The following is a 26,013-nucleotide window of genomic DNA, read 5'->3' on the forward strand; positions in this document are numbered from 1 at the left end:
AGACGGGCGCGGGCGTCATGTGACTTCAGCATGGCGGTGTTTGCCGACTTGGATCTGCGTGCGGGTTCGGACCTGAAGGCGCTGCGCGGGCTCGTGGAGAACGCCGCTCATCGTGAGTCGCCCATCCTCGCTGCCCCCTAGACAGTCGGGCCGGGCTCGGGAAGGACCCGGCAAGGCCGGGACTCTTTCAGGTCTCCTGGGGTCTCTCGGATGTCCCTGGAAGCTGATGCCCGCTGCGGTGTTGCTTTTCCTGGGCGCGGGAAACTCGAAGGCACTGAGGAGCTGTTACCCACTCCAGCTCCTTCTTTCCTATAAATTGAGGAAACTGAGGCCCTGAGAGGGTGGAGGATTTGCATAGGGCCCCACAGCTGATGGGCGGCAGAAGCCAGGGATTCTGAGTGTACAGTCTCCTACACCAGTGCTTATAATATCACCCCTTCCTGCCTCTCATGACAGTGTCAGCACAGACGAGGAGTGCTGTGGGGGCTCAGAGAAGAGGAGGAGGGACATGGGGGTGCGAGTGTTGGAATAATATTATTTAGAGGGTGGGTAGGTGAGGGCGGGGGACATAGCAGGCGGGTGGGAGGGGAGCAGCATGGCCAAAATGCTAGGATATTACTCATGTTTGAATCCAAGGGAAGCGAAAGCCGTGAGAGGTAAGACCCCGTTTTAATTATTGGAGTTAATCGTGACTGCTTTCTTCTTTCTCATATTGTGAAGTGTGGGGATAGAGAGGTTTAAAAATAAAGAGGTTTCTGCAGGGCCAGTCAAGTAGTGGGGGCCCAATAAATATCTGAGGGAGGAAGGAAGTTGGACAAACTGATGAGAGGGAGGATCACTATTTTGGCATTAATATTCATTATCTTTTAATATTAATATCTTGTCGTCCCCATTGGTGTTTAATAACTTAAAGATAGGAGTCAAGATTTAGACATATTTTTGGTAGTACAAATGTCCAGAACAGTGCTGTGTTGCTGATAAAACAAGACCCTGGCCTCAAAGAGTTCCCAATCTATTGATGGTGGGCAGCTCAAAAGGGGCAGTGGGCAGTGGTGTGAGGAGTCATTACTCCATTTTTCCTTAGGAAAGGGGCCTCTGAAGGAAGTAGAAAGGGTAAAAAGCAAAAGAAATGAGCGAGAATAAAGGTGACAGTGAAAAGGTATAAACGTGATGGGATGAAAATGAAAAGAGAGATGTGAAAGAGAATGATGGTTGAAAGAAGCGCAAAGTTAAGGGTTTTTAGTATCATGCTAATAGTACATCACAGAGGTCACATAAAGCCCTGACTACGTGCCAGGCACTGTTGTAAAACATCGTACCTGTGTTATTTCATTTAATTCTTGTGACAGACATATGGGGTAAGTTCTGTTATTATCACCATTTGACAGATGAAGAACCTGAAACTTAAGGTTAAGTAACATGTAAGGCGTGATGCTAGATTTGAAAGCAGGCAGTGTGACACCAGAGCCCAGACCCATAACCATTCTGCTGACTGCCTTCTAGTCTTGACACGAATTGGGATGACCCTATGTGTACAGGAAAGATAGGTGGTTATATTTAACAAGAATGTTCAATTTTTCTTTTCAGTGGGCTATTCAGTTGTTGCCATCAATCATGTTGTTGAATTTAAGGAAAAGAAACAGGTAAAATACAATTTCTGAAGTTAATAACCAGAATTTATAATTATTTGTGTTTATATTGGTAATAAGAAGTTACAGATGAGCATATTTCTTAAATGTACTCTGTGCACTGTCTTATTTTGTATGTTAACATTCGAGCTGATGCATATTTGTGCTAGTGATAAAGTTTTTTGTGAAGTACTAAGGTGTGGGGTAAGGATTTTTAAAGTTGATTTGATGTTACTTAAGTAACTTTCAATAACTTATAAAAAGTGCATTGTTATTGACTGAACTGTAATCACAATATTTAGTCCTTTTTATTTTACTGTTATGGACTCATTACTCGTTGGTTTCCCCCTGAAACATACTGATAAATATGTATATTTCTCTTTTGGCCAACAACTGTACCTTATAGATTATTTCAGTTTAAACACTAGTTTTCATCTCTCCTGTCCATTGATATGCTCAGCTACTTCTCTGCTCTTCAGCTTTCTTCCTTTAAAAAATAAACAGAAAAAACAAAAAAACTTTAGTGTTTCTGAATACCAGAAATTAGCTTTCTCATTTTTTTTTAATTATCTTTCCTGAAAACCTCTTGTAAGTTTTCCATTTCCATAGGCTCTGTCCCATTAACATGTACAATCTGGGGTGACTTTTGATTCTTTGTTGTAGGAAATTGAAAAACCAATAGCTGTTTCTGAACTCTTTACAACTTTGCCAATTGTACAGGTAGGTGTTTTGTTGTTTAAGAAGCATAATATCTATTCATTCATTCAAACATGCCCATTTATATGTACAGTTCTCTAACCTGCACTGCCCCTTCCTCTGTCGACCAGTCTTACCTTTCCATCAAGACTCAGCTCTTCTCTGAAACATTCTCTTACTATCAATTCAGTACTTTGATGATCCTCTTTTCCTGAAGTCCTACAACCTTTAAATTATTTCATTATGTAGTTTAATGTATGTACATCTTTTTTTTTCCTCTCGCTGTATCATAAACTCGTTGAGAATGAAGACTAGGTTTTACTAATCTTCACAATCCCTTATTGCTGGGACCTTTTAATGAGTACTTTCCACTGATAAAGAGGGAAATCAATAGTTTGTATTTTGTGCTTTTTCGATAGCATGTTTTTGATTATAGGGAAAATCAAGACCAATTAAAATTTTAACTCGACTGACGATTATCGTTTCGGATCCATCTCACTGCAATGTTTTGGTAAGTTAATTATTTTTCTTCTCTCTTTTTGGCCTTTTAAGTTGTATTGACTAATGTTGAACGGTGTTGTTTTTCAACTCACCCTCGTCTTACATTGCCCCACCGCCTCCCATGTGTGACACATGCCTGCTCTCCCTATCCTCAGAATTCATATAGTATAACAGAGTCTCTTCTCCTCGTGGCACATGTGTAGGGATACCACAGTTAAAGATTCCTTTGGCCACTGTTATTGAACTCATATGAACCAGATATAAGGTGGGTGCTGGAGATATTGCTGTGAAGAATACAGACACAAATCTTGAACTTATAAAGTTTATAGTCTAATTGGCAAGACAAACACTATACAAATAGTAATTAAAAACATGAGGAAGATTTAAAAAGTCGGAGATAGTAAATAAAGGATGCTCTGGGAGCATGTAACAGGGCAGCCAACGTGAGGAGGTTGATGTTCAAACTGGGGCCAGAAGAATCAGTAAGTGTTATATACGTGGAGAGAGTGTTCCCACAGGCAGGATGGATTATGCAAGGGTCTTGAGGCCAAAGAAACATAGTGTGTTCTTGGAAATGAAACACCACCAATAGAGCTGAGCCTAGTGAGCTGGCTAACCTGGGATGAGGTTAGAGAGGTAGGTCTGGGTGAGCAGTTGAAAGCCCCTGAAAGTTTTAACCAAGGGAATAAAATTATCAGGTTTGCATTATAGAGAATGGGTCAGAAGGGGTTAAGGAGGGGCTTTGAGGCATCCAGGGGGAGGATTGACAGGATTTGATGGTGGGTTGGATGTAGAATGATGACTCCCTGGCGTAGCCTGAGCAACCTGGAAGGTAGATAAGGGAACCATTTCCCGAAGGGAAAGCAAAGAGAAGCAGGTTTGAGGGCATCGTTTTTGGGACACAATAGATTATTATGAGAGTTCCAGTGGAGTTTGTTAAATGGGCATTTGGGGGAAAAAAGGTGTAGCCCTCAGAAAAGTGATCCCAGTTAAAGATACTGATTTGGAAGGGGTCGCCCTGTAGAGAGTAATTGAAATCATGGGAACGGATGAGACTCCCTGATTAAAGTGTGATGTGGGAAGAGAAGGTCTGGGACAGAGTCCTGAGGAACTTCAGCATTTAATGGTGGAGTACAGGAGGAAGAGCTAGGGACTGAGGAGGGACTCTGAGAAGGAGAAGGACAGCGTGGAAAGTGAGAAAGGAAAAGTGAGGAAGGGTCAGCAGCATCAATGTGCCTGAGTAGAGAAGCAGGAGAAGGGCTAAAAAATGTCTTGGATTTATTGATGGGGAAGTCATTGGTTGCCTCAGCAAAAACCATTTCCATGGAAATCGTAGGGATGTGAGAAAATGGATACAGTGTGATGGTGACTTTGCTTGAGAAATTTGACTCCATAGGGGAATGGAAGGCATAGAGAGGTTGGTGGATGAGACCTGCTGTCTAGATTTTGTTCACGAGATGGGAGAGACTTGAGTGTGCCTGCTGGTGGGAAGGATCTAGTTGGGGAGAGAGAATACAATGTTTAGTACACAAAGTGTAACAGTGTAGGAAGGAAGGGGGATGATTAGTGGAATGGATGTTGGTATCTGAATTCTCATGGGCTTCAAAGGTCTTTTCTGCCAACATACAAAACAAAGCAGAAATGTCCTTGGCATATGAGAAGTGTTACATGATTGAAATTTAAGTACAGCCGGGCCACTAGTCAGAATTCCATGTGTATACTTGTTGTTACTCCATGATAACATTCTTTTTGTGTTCCCAGAGAGCAACTTCTTCAAGGGTCCGGCTGTATGATATCGTTGCAGTTTTTCCAAAGACAGAAAAACTTTTTCATGTAAGTAACAGATAGTAAAAGAAAATAGTATTTATTATTTTATGTAAGAAGTCTGATGTTATGCCTTTGTAGGTGACTTGTTTTGCCCCATCTGGAAACTTTCAGGATTTTTCATTTATACTTGGAGCTCTGGAATTCCACCAGGGTATTTAGGTGGCATGTGTTTGTTTTGTTTTGTTGTATTCATACTGCTAGATGTTTGATGAGCTCAGATTGAAAAAGTCCATCAAGTTTTTCTTCTATTTCTTTATGTCTGCTTCATTCGTTCATTCATTTGAAACTTCTCTTAGGTAAATGTTGGTCCATCTCTTTGTAGCTCTAAAATCACTTCAGTTTCTGCCCTTCTTATTGTTTGCTGCTGCCTATGAGGGAAGAAAGGTACAAGGTTCTGCTGTGACATAAAAGGTCCCATCTCTCTTTCAGCTTTCTCCTTTGCATGCTCTGAGGTCTGGTCCACATGCCAGCATGATGATGTCAACCTTCAGTCTTCCAGAAATTCCTCAAAATCAACCTTCTGCTGATACTGTTTCCCATTGTGTTCTGAGAGCCTTTTCAAATTTAATTCCTTTTATACTTTTAAAATTGCCATTTCTGTGACTTTTCAGGAGAGAAAGTTGTTTAACATGTACGCTCATTTTGTCAACTTGAGAAGACCACCTGGGCATTTTAAATGATTACAGAAAAAAAAAATCAACTCTAATAGTTTTTCAGGAGTATGTTTTACTGTGTAAAATGAAGTATAGCTACTTTAGGAAGTTCTGAATGTTGGCTTTATCTAGGTTCAAAAAATAGCCATCTGCCAAAAGAATATCTGCAAAAGGGATATTGTAGGAAAAAAAAATGTACTGGTCTTTGATGTTTTAATTTTACACCATAGTTCTTTTTTAAGCAAAACCTGTTCTAAAATTATAGAAAGATTTTCTCTAAGTTTATCCAGTAGATGGAGCTGTTAACTAAGGAGGCTGATGTGTCGTAAATTTAGTTTTCAAGGCATGCTATCAATTCTTAATTGTTTATATTAATGCAAGAAAACAGCACAAATTATCCATGAATGCCCTTTTTTTTGGTGACTCTCTTTATAAAATGTTCAATTATAGTAATTCCCAAAAATTTCATTTCAGGAAAAGAGGTGAGTAGGATAGAGTGGTTCTTACTCATCAGAGACCCCTGTGGAACTGTTTAAAATCAGGCAGGTTCATATCTCCACTACTGGAGATTCTGATCCAGTAGCTTTGGGGTTGAGTCTGGGTATCTGTTTTCTCAAGTTCCACAGAGGATTTTGATTCATTGTGGAAACCTTGAGGTGGACCATGGACATTTTCAAATTTGTTAAACAGCAACCTAGTTTTGTTGTTAAATAATAACTCAGTTATAATGTAGACTAAAAGTTGGCAATGTGCCCAATTTTTTGTTGTACATTTATTTTTTGAATTGATTTTGAAGAGCATGCAACTTACATTTCCATAGCCATTTACTGGTAATTAGAGAAACAAAACATTTAACAAGTCACACAGCTGGGAGGCATACATTTATATATTCTTCCAAAGGCTTTTACGTATTTATTACTTCTAACACAACAATCCTGGGGGTAGTCGGGACAAATATTTATTACTATCCCCGTTTTGTAGAAGAGAAAATTGAGACTTAGGTTAAATGATTTGCTGCAAGTCTCGGGTTGTATGTAGTAGAGTTAGGATTTTTGGGTTTTAGAATACATTATAATTTCATCTAGTGATTTTGTCTTATTTACTTTTAGTACTTGTTTTTCTCAGATTATTTGAAACTTTGAATTCAAAAGCATGAACACATGCTTGATGATGGGGTGGAAATATTTTGGAAGATGGAAGAAAGCTATAAATAATTCACAAAGTATTTGTTTGCAATTGACTGTACAGATATACTCAAAAAGTTACATAAAAACAGTTTTTAAAATTGGAACATCATCTTATCTGTCCCAATCTTACCCATTCTTTAAGACTCAGCTGAAGTTATCACTCTCTCTTGTCTATAGAAAATCAATTTAAAAAGACGTCTTTCTTTTAATCATAAAGCTTTTGTAAGTATATCATGTTTGGAATTGGATCAAATGCAAGCAGTTTGTTGCTTAACAGGTTTCATTCTATAAATGATTTTATTTGTTTAGTTTGTAAGTGGATTATCTAGAATTTAAACAAGTGTCCCTGTAGATATGATACTCTAAAGCTAAGTTAGGTCTCTAAGATGAGTCATAAAAGCATACACACACATATGTTAACAATTAGTAGTATAAAATCTAACCACCTTAAATAGCATTGTTTCCATGGAAAATAACATAACTATTTTCCACTCAGAGTATCTGGAAGATGTCTCATAAATAAACCCTTCTTCTCCATAGTTACTCCAGGGGATAAGGCAAAGATGAAAGATTGTAAGGGGAATCCATCGGTCAGGCGTTCTTGGTTTGGGGGGCGGCAGTGGAATGTGGCAGAGAGAGTTACTTAGAAGCTTCAGGAGCTTCTGAGTTAGTTATTCCCATTTAGGGTTTAAAGCGACTAGAAAGGGTGAGGAGAATTCAGGTTATTTAGTCCAGTGGTCTCCAAACTACTTTGATTGTGTATCCTATCAATTTAAAAAAATATTCAGCCTGCATCCCTGGTATGTGTATGTTTATTTTCTTATAAATTATTTGCATGTTCCGTTATACCACTATGCTTTATGAAATAATATACACACACAAAACAAACGAATTTTAAGAGTGAATTAAAAAATAAATGGAAATGGAAGTTCTGTTTTCTTCCAGCTTCTAAAATCCATGCCTTACCCTCTGAAGAGCAGTATTGTGGAGTATGCAATGAACACCTGAGGCTCTTGAGGAGAGGGAAGATCTTTCAAGACAGTGCTTCTCACGGTGTAGTCTGGCTCCACTGGCTTCAGAATTGCTGGGGATTTTTTGTTAAAATGCAGGTTATTAGGCCCTACTTACTAAACTTATTACTGGTAGTCAGGCCTGGTAATCTCCATTTTGAAGAAATTCTTCAAGGGAATTTGTTTTTTTCACACTTTAGGTTGAGAGGCCCTGTTTATGGGCAATCTCTCTTTTCCCTGGGTGAGCCTGACTCTCCCTTGCATACTATTTTATCATAAAATGCCAAGATGTATTAACCTGACATCCATTAAGGGAATTTGGGGGAGAATGAACCCCTACCCATCTGTTCTCCTTGTTCCATAAGATCAAAGATAAATGTGTGTGTATGTGCAGTTTTGGGAATACACCTTACTTAAATCCTCATAGGAGTCTTTGGACGAAAAAAAAGATAAGAACAATTGCTATGAATTCATATACAACCTGCCAAAACCACTATGATAAGATTCTTAACCGCAAATATTATTTGGACAGAAGTTAATCTTTTTTAATGATTGAGAAAGTATTTCTTTATAATGTGAACGTTATCTCTTATTTTATAATTATCTAAATATATCAGTTGAACATTTGGATTAATAGAAAGCTAGATAATGAAAGAGTTCGGTTTGAGACATTGTAAGTTTGAGGTGTCAGAGGGAGCCAAGTAGAGCTGTCCTTTGTAACTGAAAGTTTGTTATAATGTACTTAAACCAACACAAGGGATATTTTTAAATTAGTTACTATTATATAGGAGAGGGAAATAAGCAATACATAAGTAAGAAAATAACCTAATTTAGCTTTACTCTGGGGAAGAATGCTTAACGGCCTTTTAAAAAATGAATCAGGTTTTTTTAATGAAAAATTTATGTTCATGGTAATAAATCCAAACAGTACCAAGGGGTCTGCGTTGAAAAGTAGGTCTTCCTCCCACCTAACGCTCCCTCTCCCTTTTCTCCAAAGGCAGCCGCTGCTAGCAGTTATCGTATATCTTTTCAGAAACAGTATTTACCTAGTCCTTCTTTCCTTCATTCTCCTCTTCCTTCCTCTTTCCTTCCTTCCTACCTAACACCATGCTTTTTTCAGCTGACAGTTTATCCTGGAGGTGGTTCCATAATACCAGTTAGAGATGTACCTTGTTCCCTTTAAGGATTCATCATTTTCTGTTGTATAAAGGAACCATAATTTATTTGAGTAAAACTGAGGGATGTTTAATTGTGTCTAGTCTTTTGTTATTGGTGTTGCATTGACTATCCTCGCACTAGTATTTTTGAGCATTTGTAGGGTATATAGCTACTGAAGATATTTCTAGAGTCTCTCTATAGGATACCTTCCCGTAGGTGAAATTGCTGATGTGTGCATTTAAAATTTTGCTACCTATTGCTAAAATGCTCTTCAAGCCCCTGTACTGATTTAAAGACCCCGTGAGTGCCTGTTTATTCACTCTCATGTCAGCAGCGTGTTACTGAACTTTCTGATCTTTGCCATTCTGTTAGTTTAAAAATAGCAAACAGAAGCAGAACTTGTTTTTATCTACTATTCAGAGCTTTTCTTCATCTATTCTTATCAAATTTTCGATGACTCTTATGATTTGGACAGCTGTAGCAGTTGGAATGGGGCAGATTCTTTATGAGCCAAGTATTTCTGCCAAAACAGCGTCACTTCCTGGGCTTATTGAGTTACTATGACTGTCTTAAGCCAGGCAGCCCTTGATCACTACCTGCTTCCTAAAGCCGTGGGGTGGGGTAGGACTCAAGTGGGGATTCTGAAGAAAAACAGCAAGATGTGACATTCCTGTCACTGCTAAAGGTCGAGCTGATCCTGCAGGGCATTATTAGCCCTCTCTACCCCTCTTCCTTTCTCCGCCCTTTCCCTGGGTCCATGCCACTGATGTTAGTTTGCCCGCACAGCCACCTGGCAGTTTGAATTTGTTCATCAAGTTTGTGTACACCTGCATTGTCAGTTAGCCTTGTTTTAAGTACAGCACAAAACAGCCAGTTCTTTTTATCACTGTAAATCAAATAATGGCAAAATCAGAGCCAGATCTGCCTCTTCCAACAGCCTCTTTGGCCTGTACTCGTAGGCTCGGAACCTTTCCACCGCTGTATTTTGTTTTCCTTCCCTGATTTTCTGTTTATCCTGATTTCCTTATCTGTTTATTTTATCTTGGATGTATTTTTTTGTAAGTAGTTTCAAATCTCTTGGAAGTAAATGCAGAGTATTGATCAACAAGTAGTAGCAAAACTTAGAACAAAGGAAAGGGAAATTACAAGTTGAAAAAATGCATTCAGTATCATTTGATTTGTCACGGCTCTGCTTTGACCATTTCTGTAGACTGTTTTTGTTTCTATTAGTATTTGAACAAAGTGCCGTTGGTAGTGCCATGTTAGTATTTCTTCAGACACTCCGTAGACTGATAGGAGCCACAGGCCTGGCACAAAAATAAATAATTTGTGGACTAAATGGACCACACATACATTCCTTTTGGCTTATTTTTTTCTTGGGTTTCAGAATAATTTCCTCTTTCTGGAACAATCTGAAGTAACCTTCCAGAAACTGAGTCTCTCTTAGCAACCCATCCTTATTTAGCAGACCATGAGTTAGAGGGTCTCTGGGCCTTGTCCGTTGAGACAATCTTTGGACATACTCTACTTCAGCTAGATTACAGTTGAACCGTTCAAACCAAACGAGAAGGAATGGCTAACCATTGACTTTGTAAAGGGACAGATGTACTTCAATACAACCATCATAATGCCTATGGAGTAACCGTATCTATTTATATTTCTGTATGTCAGGTTTGATCCTATCTCCCATTCTTAATGTGTGCCAGTTTTCCTTTTGGCTTTACCTCGTTTTTTCTTCTTGACAGGTTGCTTGTACACATTTAGATGTGGATTTAGTCTGCATAACTGTAACAGAGAAACTACCATTTTACTTCAAAAGACCCCCTATTAATGTGGTAAGTGTTGCACTTTCCATTCTTTATGTGAATCTGTAGAAACTTGCATTAACAAACTGGAAAAGGGGCAGAAGAAACCAGTGTTCTTACAGGGAAAAAACAAAGCCTAGGAAATAAATAGGAGGCAGTTTAGAAAGAGGACTTTTTCTTGTAAGCTGAGTAAAGGTAGAAAGAAAGCTTCAAATCAAAAATATCCAGTAAATTATCAAGATGTTTTTGAAAGGCCTTAGGAGCCAAAATTTATGAAGGATGCTTCTTAAGAGAGTAGCTAATAGTGATGGACACTTACAGTCTGAATTTGAACATTAAGGGGACAGAGCAGTCAGGAAGGGGTAGGGAAAAAAATATGTGGAGGGTTCCTGAGACACCAGCAAGCTGGGGCGGGAGGGGTGCAGCAGGGAGCAGGGCATGGAAAGCACAGTGGTGTGGTCCATGCAAAATTAAAATCTGCATTGAAGATGCTGACTCACCCAAAAGCCCAGGGTTATTTTTATAATAACCTGGAAGGGTGGCCAAGTATTCAGGGAATTTTTTGTTCCTTCCTCTGCTGTAGCATTTTTCTCATTACCTTTCTACATCATTTCTCTTGTTTTCTCCTACCCTTTATCTTCCATCTGTCATGCCTTCTTGCAAGTCTTATTCCATCATAAAGGTGGTATTATTTCACATCACTAGCTGTACGGGTAGCACACCTGTCAACTGTTTGATTTGCCAGCCAGATCCTAGGAAGGGTTAGGGTACTGTTTTAGAATAGTGGCTTCCAAAACTGTCTCCCATTCTCAAAAACTACTATTAAAGGAGAAAAAGCATTTAACAGACAGCTCAGATTACAAATCCAGTGCTGTCAGAATTAGAAAATTAAAAATTTATGTATTTTTTCCAGATAGATAACTCCTCTATTCTTTTGTCTCTGTAGAACTACAACTTCCTCAATTTTTGTTTCCCTGTCTCTGCTGCTAAGGAATTGGCTTGATACTGAAAATTGGGGGAGAGAATGAGAGGAGAAAATTGATCTATGTGGTGTGGAAAAATGGAATCCAGTGTGGAAAAATTTAAGTTGGTTTATGTCTGCCCCCTAAAAATATGCTACTGAAACTGTACTTGAAAACTACTCAGAACTTTCAAGTCATATATTTAAAGGGAAGACTGTAAAACAGGTCTTTTCTGATAAATATTGAGAGTACTCAGAACATGTAATAATATTGGTTAAGCTCAAATCGTTTACCCATGGTCTTGCCAGTACTTACAAATTTATAAGTAAACACTTTAAAAAACCCCGAATCATCACATTTTAGAGTTGGAGATGTATGTTGTTTAACAGCCCACTTATCAAATGTGGTAAAATGAAGGCTAGCAAGGAGAAGCCGTTCGGCTCTTCAGTCACCAGCTTGGGACAGTTCTGGTTGATTCCCTATCAAGTGAGGTCTCTGATATGCCCCAGTCACCTGTGATAAAAGGCACAAACTAATACAGTCCCGAAGGTGATGGCAGTCTTGTTGGCCTCACATATTGTTCCTCTCCAGAGGTGGTAGTCTCTGTCTCTAGAAGTTTGCCAGGCTTTTTAGCAGCCTCAAACTGCCAATCCAGTTTCTATGTAAATGGCACCTCCTGGAGTTATGCAGTGCAGCCACTCTGTAAATTGCTATTAAACTTACAGCTTTTTTACCTTTCTCTTCACTTTAATGAACTAGGAAGGCCATTTTCTAGATGATTTTGCCTGAGTAAACCCACATACGATACTGTGTCCTTGGTTGGGAGGAGATAGTAGCATGTGATGCTAAGGCCAAGTCCATGGAATGGACAGCAGTGCACAGCACATAAGCTTCCCAATGGCTGTTTTGGTGAGGGTTTTCAGTTGGTTTCTTATGAAGGTGCCTGACTATTCAACCCAGTTCGTGAGCTTCTAGAGAGTACCAACTGTGTCATGGTCCTTTTAGTGGGTCCTCCCTAAAATTTGTCAGTTGAATGAGTACATGTCTAACTTGACATATCAAGGTCCAGCTTGGGGCACATGGCCAGATGCTGCTTCTGGTTCATCATTAGCTTGTTGTCAACATTAGGCAGGAAGCATGCACGTGAGGGAAGTGGGACGCTGGGGTAGCATGAGGAGAAGGATGGCACTGGAGACAGCAGTGCTAGGACATCCCACCCTCCGATTCCATCTGTAAGGTCAGGAAAGCTGCTGCTGTTTGGTGGATATTTTTGGCTTAATTCCCACATTTTTCAATTTAAGAAATCTGAAAAGTAAAAATTTGACAAGTGAGAGGGATATGCAGTATTTAACACAGCGTCTGCTTTTTTTAAAATCTGGTGTGAACATTTTACATATGTTGTTTAATAAAAACTAGATGATGGAATGGAGGGAAAGGCTGTGCAAGATTATTTTTAGTCTTCATCTAGTGTAGAAGTAGGCTGCGGTGTGAATTGGTCAGGAGCAGAAAAGTCCCTATTAATTTATGCTTCTAATTTTCACTTGAGAGAAAGCTGTAAACATACAATAAAAGGTATCCAGCTTGTTGTTCAGGGTAAATTATAGTAGTTATATAAGTATGTATGTATTATTTTTATCTGATAATATCTATTCTGGATATGGAGCTGTATGTTTACATTAAAATATGGAAATATAGTCACTGTGAAAGTATAGAACATGTAATAAATGTGCATAAGAGTTCAGTGTTAAGTCTTGGTCCTTGCGTGTTCCTTTGGCCTTGACAATAAACTTATCTTTGGCTATGAAAAGTTGGTAGGTTGGCCTTATAAGGATCACTTTATTGTGCACAGATCTTAATTTGGATTTGGATACCCTTTTCTTTTGTGGTGGTGAAAAGCAAGAGCATTGAGATATTTAATTCATTAGTCTTTTACCTAGAGGCCATAAGCCATGTGAGAATTATCAGATCAGAAGGTTCGGATTAAAGGATACAAATTTTTAGTTACAAGAAGAATAAGTTCTGCAGATCTGATGTACAGCATGGGTTACTATAGTTCGTAATACAGTATTATAAACTTGAACGTTGTTGAGAGTAGATCTTAAGCTTCTTATCAAACAAACAGAAAAAAAGAGTTAACTATGTGAAGTGATAGATGTGTGGATGTGTTAATTATCTTGATCTTGGGAATCATTTTACAATGTATATGTATATCAAATCATCACGTTGTACACTTTAAATATATACAGTTTATTTGTCCATTATTCCTCAATAAGGTTAAAAAAAAGAGGTTGGGATTATGAAGGAGGGCCCAAAAGCTAGGGCATACCAGAACACTCCATTTGTATAACTTAGAGCTCTTGTCCTTTTTGTATTCTTTACCACATGCTTAGGACACCCTAATTTCAGTTACGTAATTCCCTCCAGAATCTCCTACAGATCTCTTCTGGAGTCTAAGTAACTTGTGGAATCACAGCTTTATCATGTGCTAATTAGGTTTCAAAAAAATTGAATTCAGCTTCTCTTGGATAATCGAATGACTTCTAATTATTTTGTGTTTTATAGTTAAAGCACTTTCACACCTGCTTTAGCACAACAGCCTTAGGATGGGGTAGATGTGAATTATCTCCATTATGTAGGTAACAGAATTGAGACTCAGGTAGTTTGTGGCTCACACAGATAGACTTCTCTCCCAGGGGTTGATTTGGGATTTGTACTCAAGCTTTGATTCTAAATTTGCTGTCATTTCCTGCTGGAAAATGCTATTTAAAGTTACTTTACAGCAGAACTGTGTTAAGCACAGAATAATTTCATGTTTTAAAACGTGATCTTTAGGAATTGAGGTTTTGAGAAGAAGAAATTTTGTAAGCAGTACGTATCTTTACCTTCCCTTTGATGTTTTCAATGTTATTGTCATTGAACAATGACTTCAAGTTTATTGAGTCATTTTCAGTGATGCTCTGTTTTCTGCTCTTTCTGATATTTCCCCTCACCACTTTCTTTAACCTTAATCCATTTCTATCTTCATGGTCCAGTTAGTCCCCACTGAGAGATGTCCAGTAAATAGTATCTGAAGCAGTGAGGTTATTCCAGGAATCATGCCATATATACTTGAGTTGGGTATGAGTGCTCTATAAACATGATTTTTCATCACACATATTATGAACCTAAATGTGTTGAGTACTTTATTGACCCAGTGCTTGGACCAGTGCCAGCAAAGTTGCCAGTATCAAAAATGTCTGTGTGGCAAAAGAACATCAGAAACAAAGTTAAAAGACTAATGACAGACTGGTAGAAATATATTCACTCATCTCATAGACAAAAGGCTAATCTCCTTAATATATAAAGAGCTCCTAGAAATTGAGAAGTTAAAGAAAGCTGAACAATCCCCAAAAATAGATTAAGAATATGAAAAAGACATTTCACAGGAGAGGAAGTACAAATGGCTCTTAAACATGAAAGATACTTAAATTCATCATAATAAGAAATTTACATTAAAATCACCTGTCTGATTGGCACAAACCCGGAAGTTTGATGATACCCTCTGTTGTAAGGCTGTGGGAAAGCAGGCATTCTCATACGTTGCTTGTAGCAGTGTAAATTGGAACAGTCCATATGGGGGAGTGGGTAATTGGCAACAACTATCAAAATTACAAGTGCTTTACCCTCTGACCTAGTGAATGAGTTTCCTAGGGCTGCCATAACAAAGTACCACAAACTGTGTGGCTTAAAACAACAGAAATTTATTGTCTCACATTTCTGGAGGCTAGAAGTCTGAAATCAAGATGTCATCAGTATCATGCTTCCTCTGAAATCTGTAGGGGAATGCTTTTTTGCCTCTTAGCTTTTGATGGTTTGCCGGCAATCTTTGGCTGTCCTTGGCTTGCACTTGCCTAACTCAAGTCTCAGCCTTTGTCTTCACAATGTGTTCTCCCTGATGTCTCTCTGTCTTCACATGCCTGATATCTTATAAAGACCATATTGGATTAGGAGCCCGCCCTATTCCAGTATGACCTCATCTTAACTAATTACATCTACAATGACCCTATTTCCAAATAAGGTCACGTTCTGAGGTACTAAAGGTTAGGACTTCAGCATACCTTTTATGAGGGGACATAATTCAACCCATAATACCCAGCAATCTCGCTTTAGTGTTTATTCTACAAATATATTGAAACAACCCAAAGTCTATCAGTAGAGACTTGGTTAAACACATGCCATACCTCTACAATGGAATACTATGCAGCTATGAAACAGAATGTGGAAGTTATGAGCTGACATGGAAAATCCTTCAAGTCAGAACAAGAATGTGGCAGGCTACCTTTTGAGTAAGAAAGAAGAAAAATAGTGTATATTCATATTTGCTTATATTTGTGTGAAGAAACTCTGGAAGAAGACAGAAATTGAGTGATTATGGGAGGTGGGGATGGGGCAAATGGGAGCAGAGATACAAGTAAGACTTTGTATTGCTTTCTTATGTTACTTTGATTTGTGACTCATATGAACAGGTTACCTATCTTAAAGAATGGTACACCGCAGGGGTATCATCCTTTTGAATTCAGTAAAGACCTAATTTTCCTGAAATTAACAGGGAATCTGTATATTGTCCCAGTAATGAACTCCCTGTTTTCTTTCTCTTAAGTTTTGCTTAGTTCTTGGAATTTTACCACCAATATCTCTTGATTGAAGTGTCACACAGCTGCCCTTGGTTTGTAGCATCATTATGACTGTTATTTCTCATTAGTAAAGAAATCTAATCATCTGTCTGTTCCAGAGCCTTTGGTCAGAGATGCGAACAAAAGCCAATCAGGCAGGTACTGCCCTTCTTGATGAAAAGGTTGTTATGAACAAGCATTTGATGAGCTTAAGGCAATTTACATTAAAATGTTCTTAGAAGCAGGAGCCTAGGTAATGAATCTGTATTTTATCTATCTAAAAATTTCAAATAATGTGTTATGAAAGAAATCCTCACAACCTTCAATAGCACATTATCTTTAATTTCTCTCAGAGTTTTCTTAGCTATTTAAATATGAACTTGATTAATGTGCTAAGATCAAAATCAGAACTTTTTTCTTAAAAAATAAACTGATAATTATGTCATTTTTTCTCCCCACCCTACCCCCCCAAAACAAGTTTTTATTTTGATCTGGTCCCCAGAGGGGGCTAAAATTTTAGATTTCGATTAGGAATACTTTGGGACCTGGTTGCCCAGTTCTGGGTATCATCCACATCTTTGATTTCCCCTCTTCTCCATCCTACTGCCTTGTGTTTTAGTTCAGCAACAAGAGGGATGAAGAAAAGAAATATGTCAGCCTCTTTGGCTAATTAGTAGTTCTGGTAAGAGAAAGAGCCAGAAGGGTAGTTGAGAATATGGCTGAAGGAGGTGTTTTGGTTTATCTGTAAGTTTCAGTTAGCCAAGTTCATTCTGGTTCTTTTTATGATGGATAATCCGTAATGAACAGCGTTATCAATGACCTCTTTTCCATAAGATACTGTTTATTCACTCAGAATATAAACATAGTAAACACTTTTTGTAGAAAAGGCAGTTGTGTGCTACAAAGAAGTATCAGGATGCCAGCTCACAAGAAGTGTACAAGCTGGGCAGGGAGAATGAGGTGCACGCTTAACTATGGCACAAAGAATATCATAACAGACGTCATTCCCAGAAATAATCAGCACAGGAGTTAGAGGTAGGAAAAAGTTGTCAGGAAAGGGGAGAGGGGAAGGTTGCAGTATGGAAATTAGTATGTAAATTCTAACTAAACTAATATCAGATATGTAGGAAAATCTAAAATAAAACCTGGGAGCCTCAAGGCAGGAGGAAGAGTTAAGGAAAGAGAAGATTGGGGGATGGAAAAAAGGAAATCTGTGTTCAGGAAGGAAAAGTAGAAGGAGCCTGTGAGGTACACCTGAATTAAATCAAGGTAGGCTACCAATTCTGGAAGAAGACAGGTTTTTTCATTCCCTGTAAAGATTCTGGAGTAGATCTCCAGCAGTCACAGCTGGATCAGTCCCAACTCATCCTCTGGGTAGTAGAAACTCATTTGCCAAGCACAGACTTGGACCATACCTCCTGGTCTGTGCCTGCTTTCCTTCCTTTCATTCAAAAGACCACTGCAGGGGCCGGCCCAGTGGCGTAGTCGTTAAGTTTGTGCACGCCGCTTTGGCGGCCCAGAAGCCATGCTGTGGCGGCATCCCACATATAAAATAGAGGAAGATTGGCACAGATTTTAGCTCAGGAACAATCTTCCTCACCAAAAAAAAAAAGACCACTGCAACCAATGGCTTTGCCATTGCCAGTCTGATTATCACCTTCATCCTAAAATCCTTCAGATGCTTCCCATTGCTGTTAAGATTCATCCTGTCTCCAGTCATCCTGTCTCCAGTTCTAGATGTGCACTGTTGGCCCATCCCATCCTCTTTAGCCTGCATTCCCACCACAGGGCCCCCTCATTCTCTCTTCCCCAGCCTATGACCTCTGCACACTACCATGCCTCCTTCTAACCCCAGGGCCTTTCCACATACTCCTCCCTCTACTGTTAAATTCCTTCCTCACCCACTCTTAAACTTCTCCTTGATAGCACTTATCACAATTGAAGCTTTGTATTTTTGTGTAATTATTTGATAGTCTCCCCTCCTAAACTGGAAGCTCTTAAAAGGGAGGAACCCTGTCAGCTTTTGCTCACCCTTCCCATGCATACTTGGCTTAACACATATCTGTTGTGAATGGATAAAGATACTGAGGTGCTCATCAGGGAAACTATAGTGTAGTGGTGGATTTCAATCCCATTTTCACCCCTTTCAGGCTGTTTTCTTACCTGTGGATGCCTACCTAGTAAGAATGCCTTAAATAAGAAAGTTTCTTTTTCTCATGTAAAAGACCAAGCTTGTCTGGTGAGCTGCGCAAAATCATCAAGAGCCCAGGCCTCTTCTGTCTTTTTTGCTGGGCATCTATGAATCCAGCTAAAAATCAGGGTCTCTGTTAGTAAAGAAAAAGGGGAGAACAGATATGGGGGCAATTAGCAGTCTCTCCCACAGTGCCTTATAAAGGTATTGTAAGGGTTAAATATGTACATAAGACTCTCAGCACAGTGCCTGGTGGCACTCAACATGGCTGTTAGTATTCTTTCATTTAACATGTACATAACAAATGATTTCCCCGGGAGGCCTTCCTACCCCTGTCTTTGGACATTTTTCAGCTTTTCATTTCTTTGTCTCTTCATTCTTGGGTCAAATTACTTGGTTTACTGTTTGCAAACAGTTTACTCTAAGTGTAGGGAGCACATCTCCAGTTTCCTTTTGATAGTTCATGGAATAACAGCCCTCTGCCACCACTCTGGGACTTGTTCTCCTTAACCTTTCCATGATTTCTGTTTATACAAAGTCAGCTTCCCCACAGCTAAGATAAACTCTGTTGATCAAATAGAGCCACAGATCTGTTTTCTTCTCCTGTGGGTGGTGCCGTTCGGGTGTAAATCTGCTTTTGTTTAAGGCTGTACCTTGACACGCAGGAGGTGGGTGGTGGGAGGTGAGGAGGGAGGTAAGGGGGAACTGTAGGACAGTGTGTGTTTATCCTTGACATTTTCACTTTCTTTATTTCCTGTGAAGGCAATTGACCGAGGTGTGGGCTTTGAACTTGTCTATAGCCCCGCTATCAAAGACTCCACAATGAGAAGGTACACAATTTCCAATGCCCTCAATTTGATGCAGGTCTGCAAAGGAAAGGTATGTTCCATAAACTGAGGATATTTTTCAAATCTAGCAGTATATTATTAATACACTCGAATTATCAAACTGAGTCATTTTCCTTAAAGCAGAAAGGCACAAGAATAAATTCTCCCCTGTCGATGAGCTGTGCAGGTTGTTGTTTTTTTTTTTTGGTGAGGAAGATCAGCCCTGAGCTAACATCCGTGCTAATCCTCCTCTTTTTGCTGAGGAAGACCGGCTCTGAGCTAACATCTATTGCCAATCCTCCTCCTTTTTTTTCCCCCAAAGCCCCAGTAGATAGTTGTACGTCATAGTTGCACATCCTTCTAGTTGCTGTATGTGGGACGCGGCCTCAGCATGGCCGGAGAAGTGGTGCATCGGTGTGCGCCCGGGATCCGACCCCGGGCCGCCAGTAGCGGAGCGCGCGCACTTAACCGCTAAGCCACGGGGCCGGACCCAGCTCTGCAGGTTTTAAGGGAAAGAAAAATATCAAGGGAAGAATAATGCCAGGTGGGAGAAGATGTATTGAAAGCCTTTATCCTTCAGTAAGGAATCTGCAGTTTACCCACTGTGAAAAGAATAGTCTAGATAACAGTTGCTTGTCATCAGTGAGTTGAATTAAGGTTGTATGACCTTTTCAACTAGTTTTTAAAACTTATTCATCTTTTCTAAGATCTGTTGGGAAGGCCTGTTCTACCTCTTACTATAGGCTGCCTTTAGTTTGATAGGAGGTCTTTCATTCTTTCACTTTAATTATTTACCTTATTTTTACAGGAAGTTGGTATTTATAGAACCTTGAATATTAAAATGTTATTACTGGTTATTGTATTATAAGACTCTTCAATTTTTTTATATTTATCTAAGATTAATATTGATCACTTTCTATTTTCTAGAATGTAATTATATCTAGTGCTGCAGAAAGGGTAAGTCTGGCATTAAGTACTTTGTTAAAACTTGGAAAAGTTTCTAGGGGAGAGATTAAAATAGTAATATAATGAACATTTATTGCATGTTTTCATTTTTAACTGCATTTGCTTATTGTAATTGCTGAAGAGTAAAATATATCCCCATTCCTTTTGGGCTTCAAGTTTTATTTATATAAATAGTTTTTCCTTTATATTGTTACAGAATGATTTTCAAGGATCTTTTATATTTTCAAAAACTTAAACCCATCAAAATTATAAGGACTTAAATTTATGCGATTGACTTCCTTATTTTTGGATACTTAAGCATCTTATTAATTTACTACAGATGAAGTCATTGAAATGTTATGAATAACTTCTCTCGTGTCTATATTTTGTTCGTTTTATTTTTAGCCTTTAGAAATAAGAGGCCCATATGACGTGGCAAACTTGTATCCTTTCGTGAGTAAGAAGTTACTGAAATTTTTTTTAGGAAATTTGGAATTTGATATGATATTACACTTTAACAAGATATTTTTCTTAACCTTTTACTGTAAGTTTTCCAACTAATAGCTTCAAAAACAAATTATATCAGGTTGTAGAGAGCTTCCTCCTTTGTTTTCTTGATTAAGGGTGAGATGGGAAAAGGAGAAGGAGGGACTCTGTATTCTAAAAGCCTAGAGTTAGGGACCGGCCCCGTGGCTTAGCGGTTAAGTGCTCGCACTTTCGCTGCTGGCGGCTTGGGTTCAGATCCCGGGCGCGCACTGAAGCACCGCTTTTCCAGCCGTGGGTGAGGCCGCATCCCACATACAGCAACTAGAAGGATGTGCAGCTATGACATATAACTATCTACTGGGGCTTTAGGGGAAAAATAAATAAATAAAATTATAAAAGCCTAGAGTTAGATGAGCCTCTTTGCAGATGCATGTTCCCTTTGGGCTAAGACCTCCTGTAGAAGTAAAGCCTCTCTCTCTGTATGACGGTGAGCTGGCCTTTCCGGTTATGTTTGTGTTAGTCTCGTGTCCTTGGCTGACTCTGGGTTGAAATCCTTAATGATCCCACCAGAGGGTTGCTCTTTGGGCTGTCTGAAAGTGATGCCAAAGCTGCAGTGTCCACCAACTGCCGAGCAGCACTTCTCCATGGAGGTAAGCAAGTTCTTCCAATAAAAACACTGAATGGTCATGTTAGAAGCCAATCATTGTTATCAAACTGTTGAGCCATATCTACTCTTATTATCCTGCCTTGCAGAGTTCCTTTCAGGTCATCTTTTCTCAGCCTGTTTTAACCATACCCATCAATGCCTTCTCACCCTTTAGTTTGTGGAATGAGTATAGTTTGCATTACAGAAATGAGTATTGAATGTGTTCTTTCAAGCTCTGCATATGTCTCCCAGCCTACATTTTGATAGGCTTCTAATTTCCCTTTCTCCTCCCTCCTCTCCAGAGGGGCCTGCTTTCCCTGCTGAAAATCACTGCTTTAGAGAACTGAAACGTTAAAAATATACGTTAAGCCATTTATTAGGAACACAAAAACAGCAAATACATTTTTTAAAACCAGCTAATAAACCCAAAATGTAACTTTTCACATTTATTACAACTTATATGATTCTTTGCTCCTTTTTTGTTTACACGTTCAAGTATGTGCAGACTATACATTTTTACTCAACATTTTGTTTACGCGTATCTACCTCCTCACCTTAATTCCACTACTGGAAGCCACTGAATTTTTTATTCATCAGATGATAAAAATTGAACTAGAAGTATTTGATGTGCCAAGACTTTGGAGAATAAAAGTGAGATTTTACTAAAAGGAAAATCTGCTGTTTTATCTTCATTCTCTGTAATTTTTAGCACTAGTGGTAGTGGTCAAGAAGCAGTTTACTTGATCACCCTGACGGATTTTACACTTCAGAGTAGGTTGCTACATGTAGATTAGGTTATTTGGCATGCAAATAGTTAGGTTATTGAAGGCTTGTGTGCTGTGTCTGGATTTTAACGATCTGATTTCCACTTGGGAGAACCAGTTACTGTATTGACTTACCATGAATTAGATGATTTTGCTTTTGTTTTCAGTATTCTTCGTTTGAGATTGTTGTATTATATAGCCCAGACCCCATCACGTAAGCTCTAGGAATGACCTAATTAGGACTTTATCAAATAGATTTTCTTGAACTTAGGGAAGAGTGGATTTTTTGTCTATTTTAAGTGAATATAAGGAATCATCAAGATTTTGGATGACAAGTAGTGTTCCAAAATAGACCAAAACATAAAAGGAAAACTTAAAAAAAATGTTAATAGGGAAAACTATGAAGTTCTGAATTTGACTTCAAAAAACTCAACTATTCAATAAAGGGTATATATAAAGCTAGGCTGTTATAGAAGCTAAACTAAAAGAAAAACTTGAGGACATTAGTAGCATTACCATTCTCCCTAGTGTGGCCAGGGCAGTCCTAGTTTATGCCTGCTGTCCTATAGAATTAACACATCTAGAGGGTAAATTATAGTCACCCTGGTTTTAGTTGACATTGGGATGAGACATTAGTGTGGTATGTTCCTAAGATTGCTAATTCAGGCTTAGGTTACATTAGAAGAAATAAAGGATTCTGAGGCAAGGGGATTCAGTCTTGTTACTACCCTCTGCACTGATGAAGTCCCAGCAGGCATCTGTATCATCCTGAATGCCACATTTAAGAAGGACACACGTGCACTGGAGCACTACCTGAAGACGGTTAATAGGTTCTTAGAGGGTCCAGAAACCTTATCATGAGAGGAATTGTTGAAAGCAGTACAGGAATGGATACCTGGAAAACAGAAGACTTGGGACATGTTGTAGCTGGCATTCAACATTGGAAGGCTTGCCAAGGGAATCAGAATTAGATGGATCCTGTGGGGTTCCGGAAACCAGTGAATAGCACTTCTAAGGAGGTTGTGGGGAAGGGACAGAGGAAAGAGGTTCAAGGCCAGAGGCTTCCCTGTGATTGATGAGGTTGGTGTCCAGTCAGCCATTTGACCAAGATGGACATGTTGGGGACACCTGCCCTAATTCTTCATGAACAAAATAGTGCACTTGTAAGTAATTCCTGTAGAGGTAGTTGTAGATTTTCTTTGGCAGGATGATTAAAGGCAATACTAATGGGAAAACACTTTGTGAACTAAAGCCCTGTACAAATTGTAGCTTCTTGCTATTAATTATTTCTAAAAGACTCACACTAAATGGGTTACTGTATCTGATAACTATAAAAGTCTTATTTTTCAGTTGTTTGTAGTGTGTCAGTTTACATTAAGAAGTTCAAGTGATAAAAAAGAGAACATTTCTGAGATGGAACTAAAATAATTTTGAAACTAATGCATTTTGTTTTGTTACGAAGTGTTGGTTTTCACAATTTAATTTTTATATATTTTTATTCATTCAACTGATTTCTAGAATTTTACTCAGAATCATGGGGTTATAAATCAACATCTCTAAATGCAACATTTTTCATTTGGTGAAGTGGAAATCATTGGTAATTTCTATTTATTTTGAGGTTCTTTGCTTATTTTGTCAGTTTAATGACTTTGAGAACAGTTTTGTCTTTTATAAATTAAAATACTTTTAAATGGCAAACATTTAGTAGACTTGGTAAGTTAATCCTAATAAATGGGAAGGTAATGCTTAGCTCTTTAGAATTGACTTTACTTTTACTACTTGAAGTAGGAATAATTCTTAACTACATTTATGTTCATCAGGTTCTTTTGATTCTACCTCCTTCATAGCTAACAAATCTCTCTCTCCTCCCTAGTCCTTCCTCAGGACTAATCTGCCTCTCTTTTATGGCAGTGTGGTCCTTCACAAAATACCCTTCCAGCCTTATTTCTTTCTAATTTTTTCTTCATTCCTCCTTCACACCAGCCATATCATCCCCTACACATACGAGGATCTTCTTATCTCTCTCTCCATGCCTTTGCAAAGGAATACTTTCTTCTCCATTTTTTTCTTCTTTCTTATTCCTGTGTCACCTCTTTATGATACCTTTCTTGATTCATCCAGGCAGAGTTCCTTCTTGTGGGTGCCTCCATTCCTATTGTATTTGCCCTTAATGCTCTCAGCTCCTAGTGTGTGCTAGCAAGCAGTGCTGTGTTAGGCATCTTTATACCCTCCAGAGATGACACAGTACCTGGCCCATTGTCATTATTTAGTTGGCTAAATGTAAGTTGAACTCTGCTGCCAACCTGACCTAAACATCCAATAATTCCCATTCTTTTTTGTCCATTGTCACCAATAATATATGAGATCAATAAACCTGTGAGTTTGGTTTTCTTCCTTCACTCAACAAGTATTTATTGAACACCTGTTACATAACCAGGCATTTCTGGGTTTGGCAATACAGTACAATTGATTCTTCAGAGGGACGTTGATGATCTAGTGAAGGACACAGATAAGGTACGTGCTGTAAAATGAAGTTAGCACACGCGCCATCATGGGAGCACCTCAGTTGACTGTTGTCCTTGCTGTCTTGATTCATCCCTCTTTCCACCATCCATAAAGCATCTGCTGCACCAGTGTCTGTGACGTGGGTCTGGCTCCATAAGATGCCGTGGATAGACCCCTAGACATAACCTGCCCTGCAATTTTACCTATGAGGTAATCCTTTTGGAATGTAGATATTAGTAATGTACTGTTATTTGTATATGTTGGGGGAAAAAAGGTAATAACAGTAAATGGCATCAGCGTTAGTAGCAGTTCATTATGGTTTTACCATTTACTAATGCTGGAAGTCAAAGTAATATGGTGAAACTTGTTAAACCACCTCTTTTTAAATCATGTCTTCAAGCACTGTGGTTTCCCTGTTTGTTTTATAGAAACAAGAAAAACTGCATTTGGAATTATTTCCACAGTGAAGAAACCTCGGTCATCAGAAGCAGATGATGATTCTCTTCCAGCTTGCAAAAAAGCCAAGTGTGAGGACTGACAAGAATCCCCCAGTCTCTGTCAACACTCCCTTCTTCCCTTTGGTAGTTCATCAGCAACCACAGAAATAAGACCTTTGTATGATTTACTGTTGTCACTTGGAGCTAGAAATTAGTAGTCTATAAAAACGATTTTATAGTCAAACCATTAAAATAACAAAACCTAGTGAAGCATAAAAAAAAAGACTGCCAGCTTAATGAATTTAGATATACTACAAGAGAAAAACAGACTAGTTTATCCTTTGTTTTAAGTGATCAAACGACAGGTATAATTGAATAAGAAGATGTTTCAATATTTCAAGAGACTCTTTAAAATGTTTCTTATTCATTTAAAAACTCAGTGCTTTTTTGCTTACTTGATGTACATGGCTTATTATTTTTAATCTTACTACTCAAAAAGTGGTTATTTTTGAGGACTATCTATATATGTTATATATGTATAAAGCACTTTTGACTGACTTCCACTCGAGCAATTTGATGGGTTAGCCTCCTCCATTCCCTCCGTAAAACTGTTGGCCGCTGCTGCTGAGCCCACTCACTGCAAGTCTGCCACTGCCTTGAGTGCCAGCTTGCCTCTGCCTTCACCCACTTGGATTCACCAGAAGTTTTAGGTGTGTGTTTATTCACAAGTCTGTTTATGCCATTGTATTTAGCATTGTAAAATCATGTAAGTTAATTAAAAATTATGAGAACTGATCAACTATGAGGGGCAAAAAAAGAATTCCCAGGAGAACTAAGTTGATGCTTTCAAAAGGTTGGAAAAAGATGACTCATTAAAAAGAACTGCTGTCAAAATAGGTGTGAGCAGGACAACTAAGATTTGGGGGAGATCCAGGAAAAATTCTGCACTGGGATTGCTTCACTGGAGTCTTAAGTTCTCTTTCTTCTTTAAAGAGACTGGAACTCGAGAAAGACAACTAGATCTCCCATCAGTGGATCCATTCTCCCAAGAACGGGCTTTGACCTTTCTTTAAAAGATTGGCACATGAGTATACATTTATATATTTTAAACTCAAATAAAATGTTTAAGGGGA

At 38.7% G+C, this 26,013-nt stretch overlaps 1 protein-coding gene across 4 annotated transcripts; it reads left to right on the forward strand.

The window, feature by feature from the left end:
- RPP30 (ribonuclease P/MRP subunit p30) lies at nt 1-26,013 on the forward strand. 4 transcript variants are annotated; one of them, XM_087432262.1, is made up of 13 exons: nt 14-112; nt 1,588-1,643; nt 2,292-2,348; nt 2,761-2,835; nt 4,587-4,658; nt 10,406-10,495; nt 16,199-16,234; nt 19,033-19,149; nt 20,025-20,054; nt 20,448-20,485; nt 21,099-21,178; nt 24,558-24,653; nt 24,872-26,013. In XM_087432262.1, the coding sequence occupies exons 1-12, from the start codon at nt 31-33 to the stop codon at nt 24,620-24,622; spliced, it is 798 nt and encodes a 265-aa protein (XP_087288388.1). In that variant the 5' UTR covers nt 14-30; the 3' UTR covers nt 24,623-24,653; nt 24,872-26,013. The 4 variants fall into 4 exon arrangements, with proteins under 4 accessions (XP_004427874.1, XP_087288388.1, XP_087288387.1 ...); XM_087432261.1 differs by lacking the exon at nt 24,558-24,653; XM_004427817.3 differs by lacking the exons at nt 16,199-16,234; nt 24,558-24,653 and having other exon boundaries at nt 1-112.

Source organism: Ceratotherium simum, chromosome 6 (genome assembly GCF_057802395.1).
Source record: "Ceratotherium simum simum isolate JZ-2026a chromosome 6, ASM5780239v1, whole genome shotgun sequence".
NCBI lineage: Eukaryota > Metazoa > Chordata > Mammalia > Perissodactyla > Rhinocerotidae > Ceratotherium > Ceratotherium simum.

Excerpts from the sequence above, each read along its gene's own strand:
- RPP30 (XM_087432261.1), top strand. The coding sequence starts at position 31 with ATGGCGGTGTTTGCCGACTTGGATCTGCGTGCGGGTTCGGACCTGAAG. Across the intron at positions 16,235-19,032 it reads TGCGAACAAAAGCCAATCAG|GCAATTGACCGAGGTGTGGG; the intron begins GCAGGTACTGCC and ends TTTCCTGTGAAG. Across the intron at positions 20,055-20,447 it reads TATCTAGTGCTGCAGAAAGG|CCTTTAGAAATAAGAGGCCC; the intron begins GTAAGTCTGGCA and ends TTTTATTTTTAG.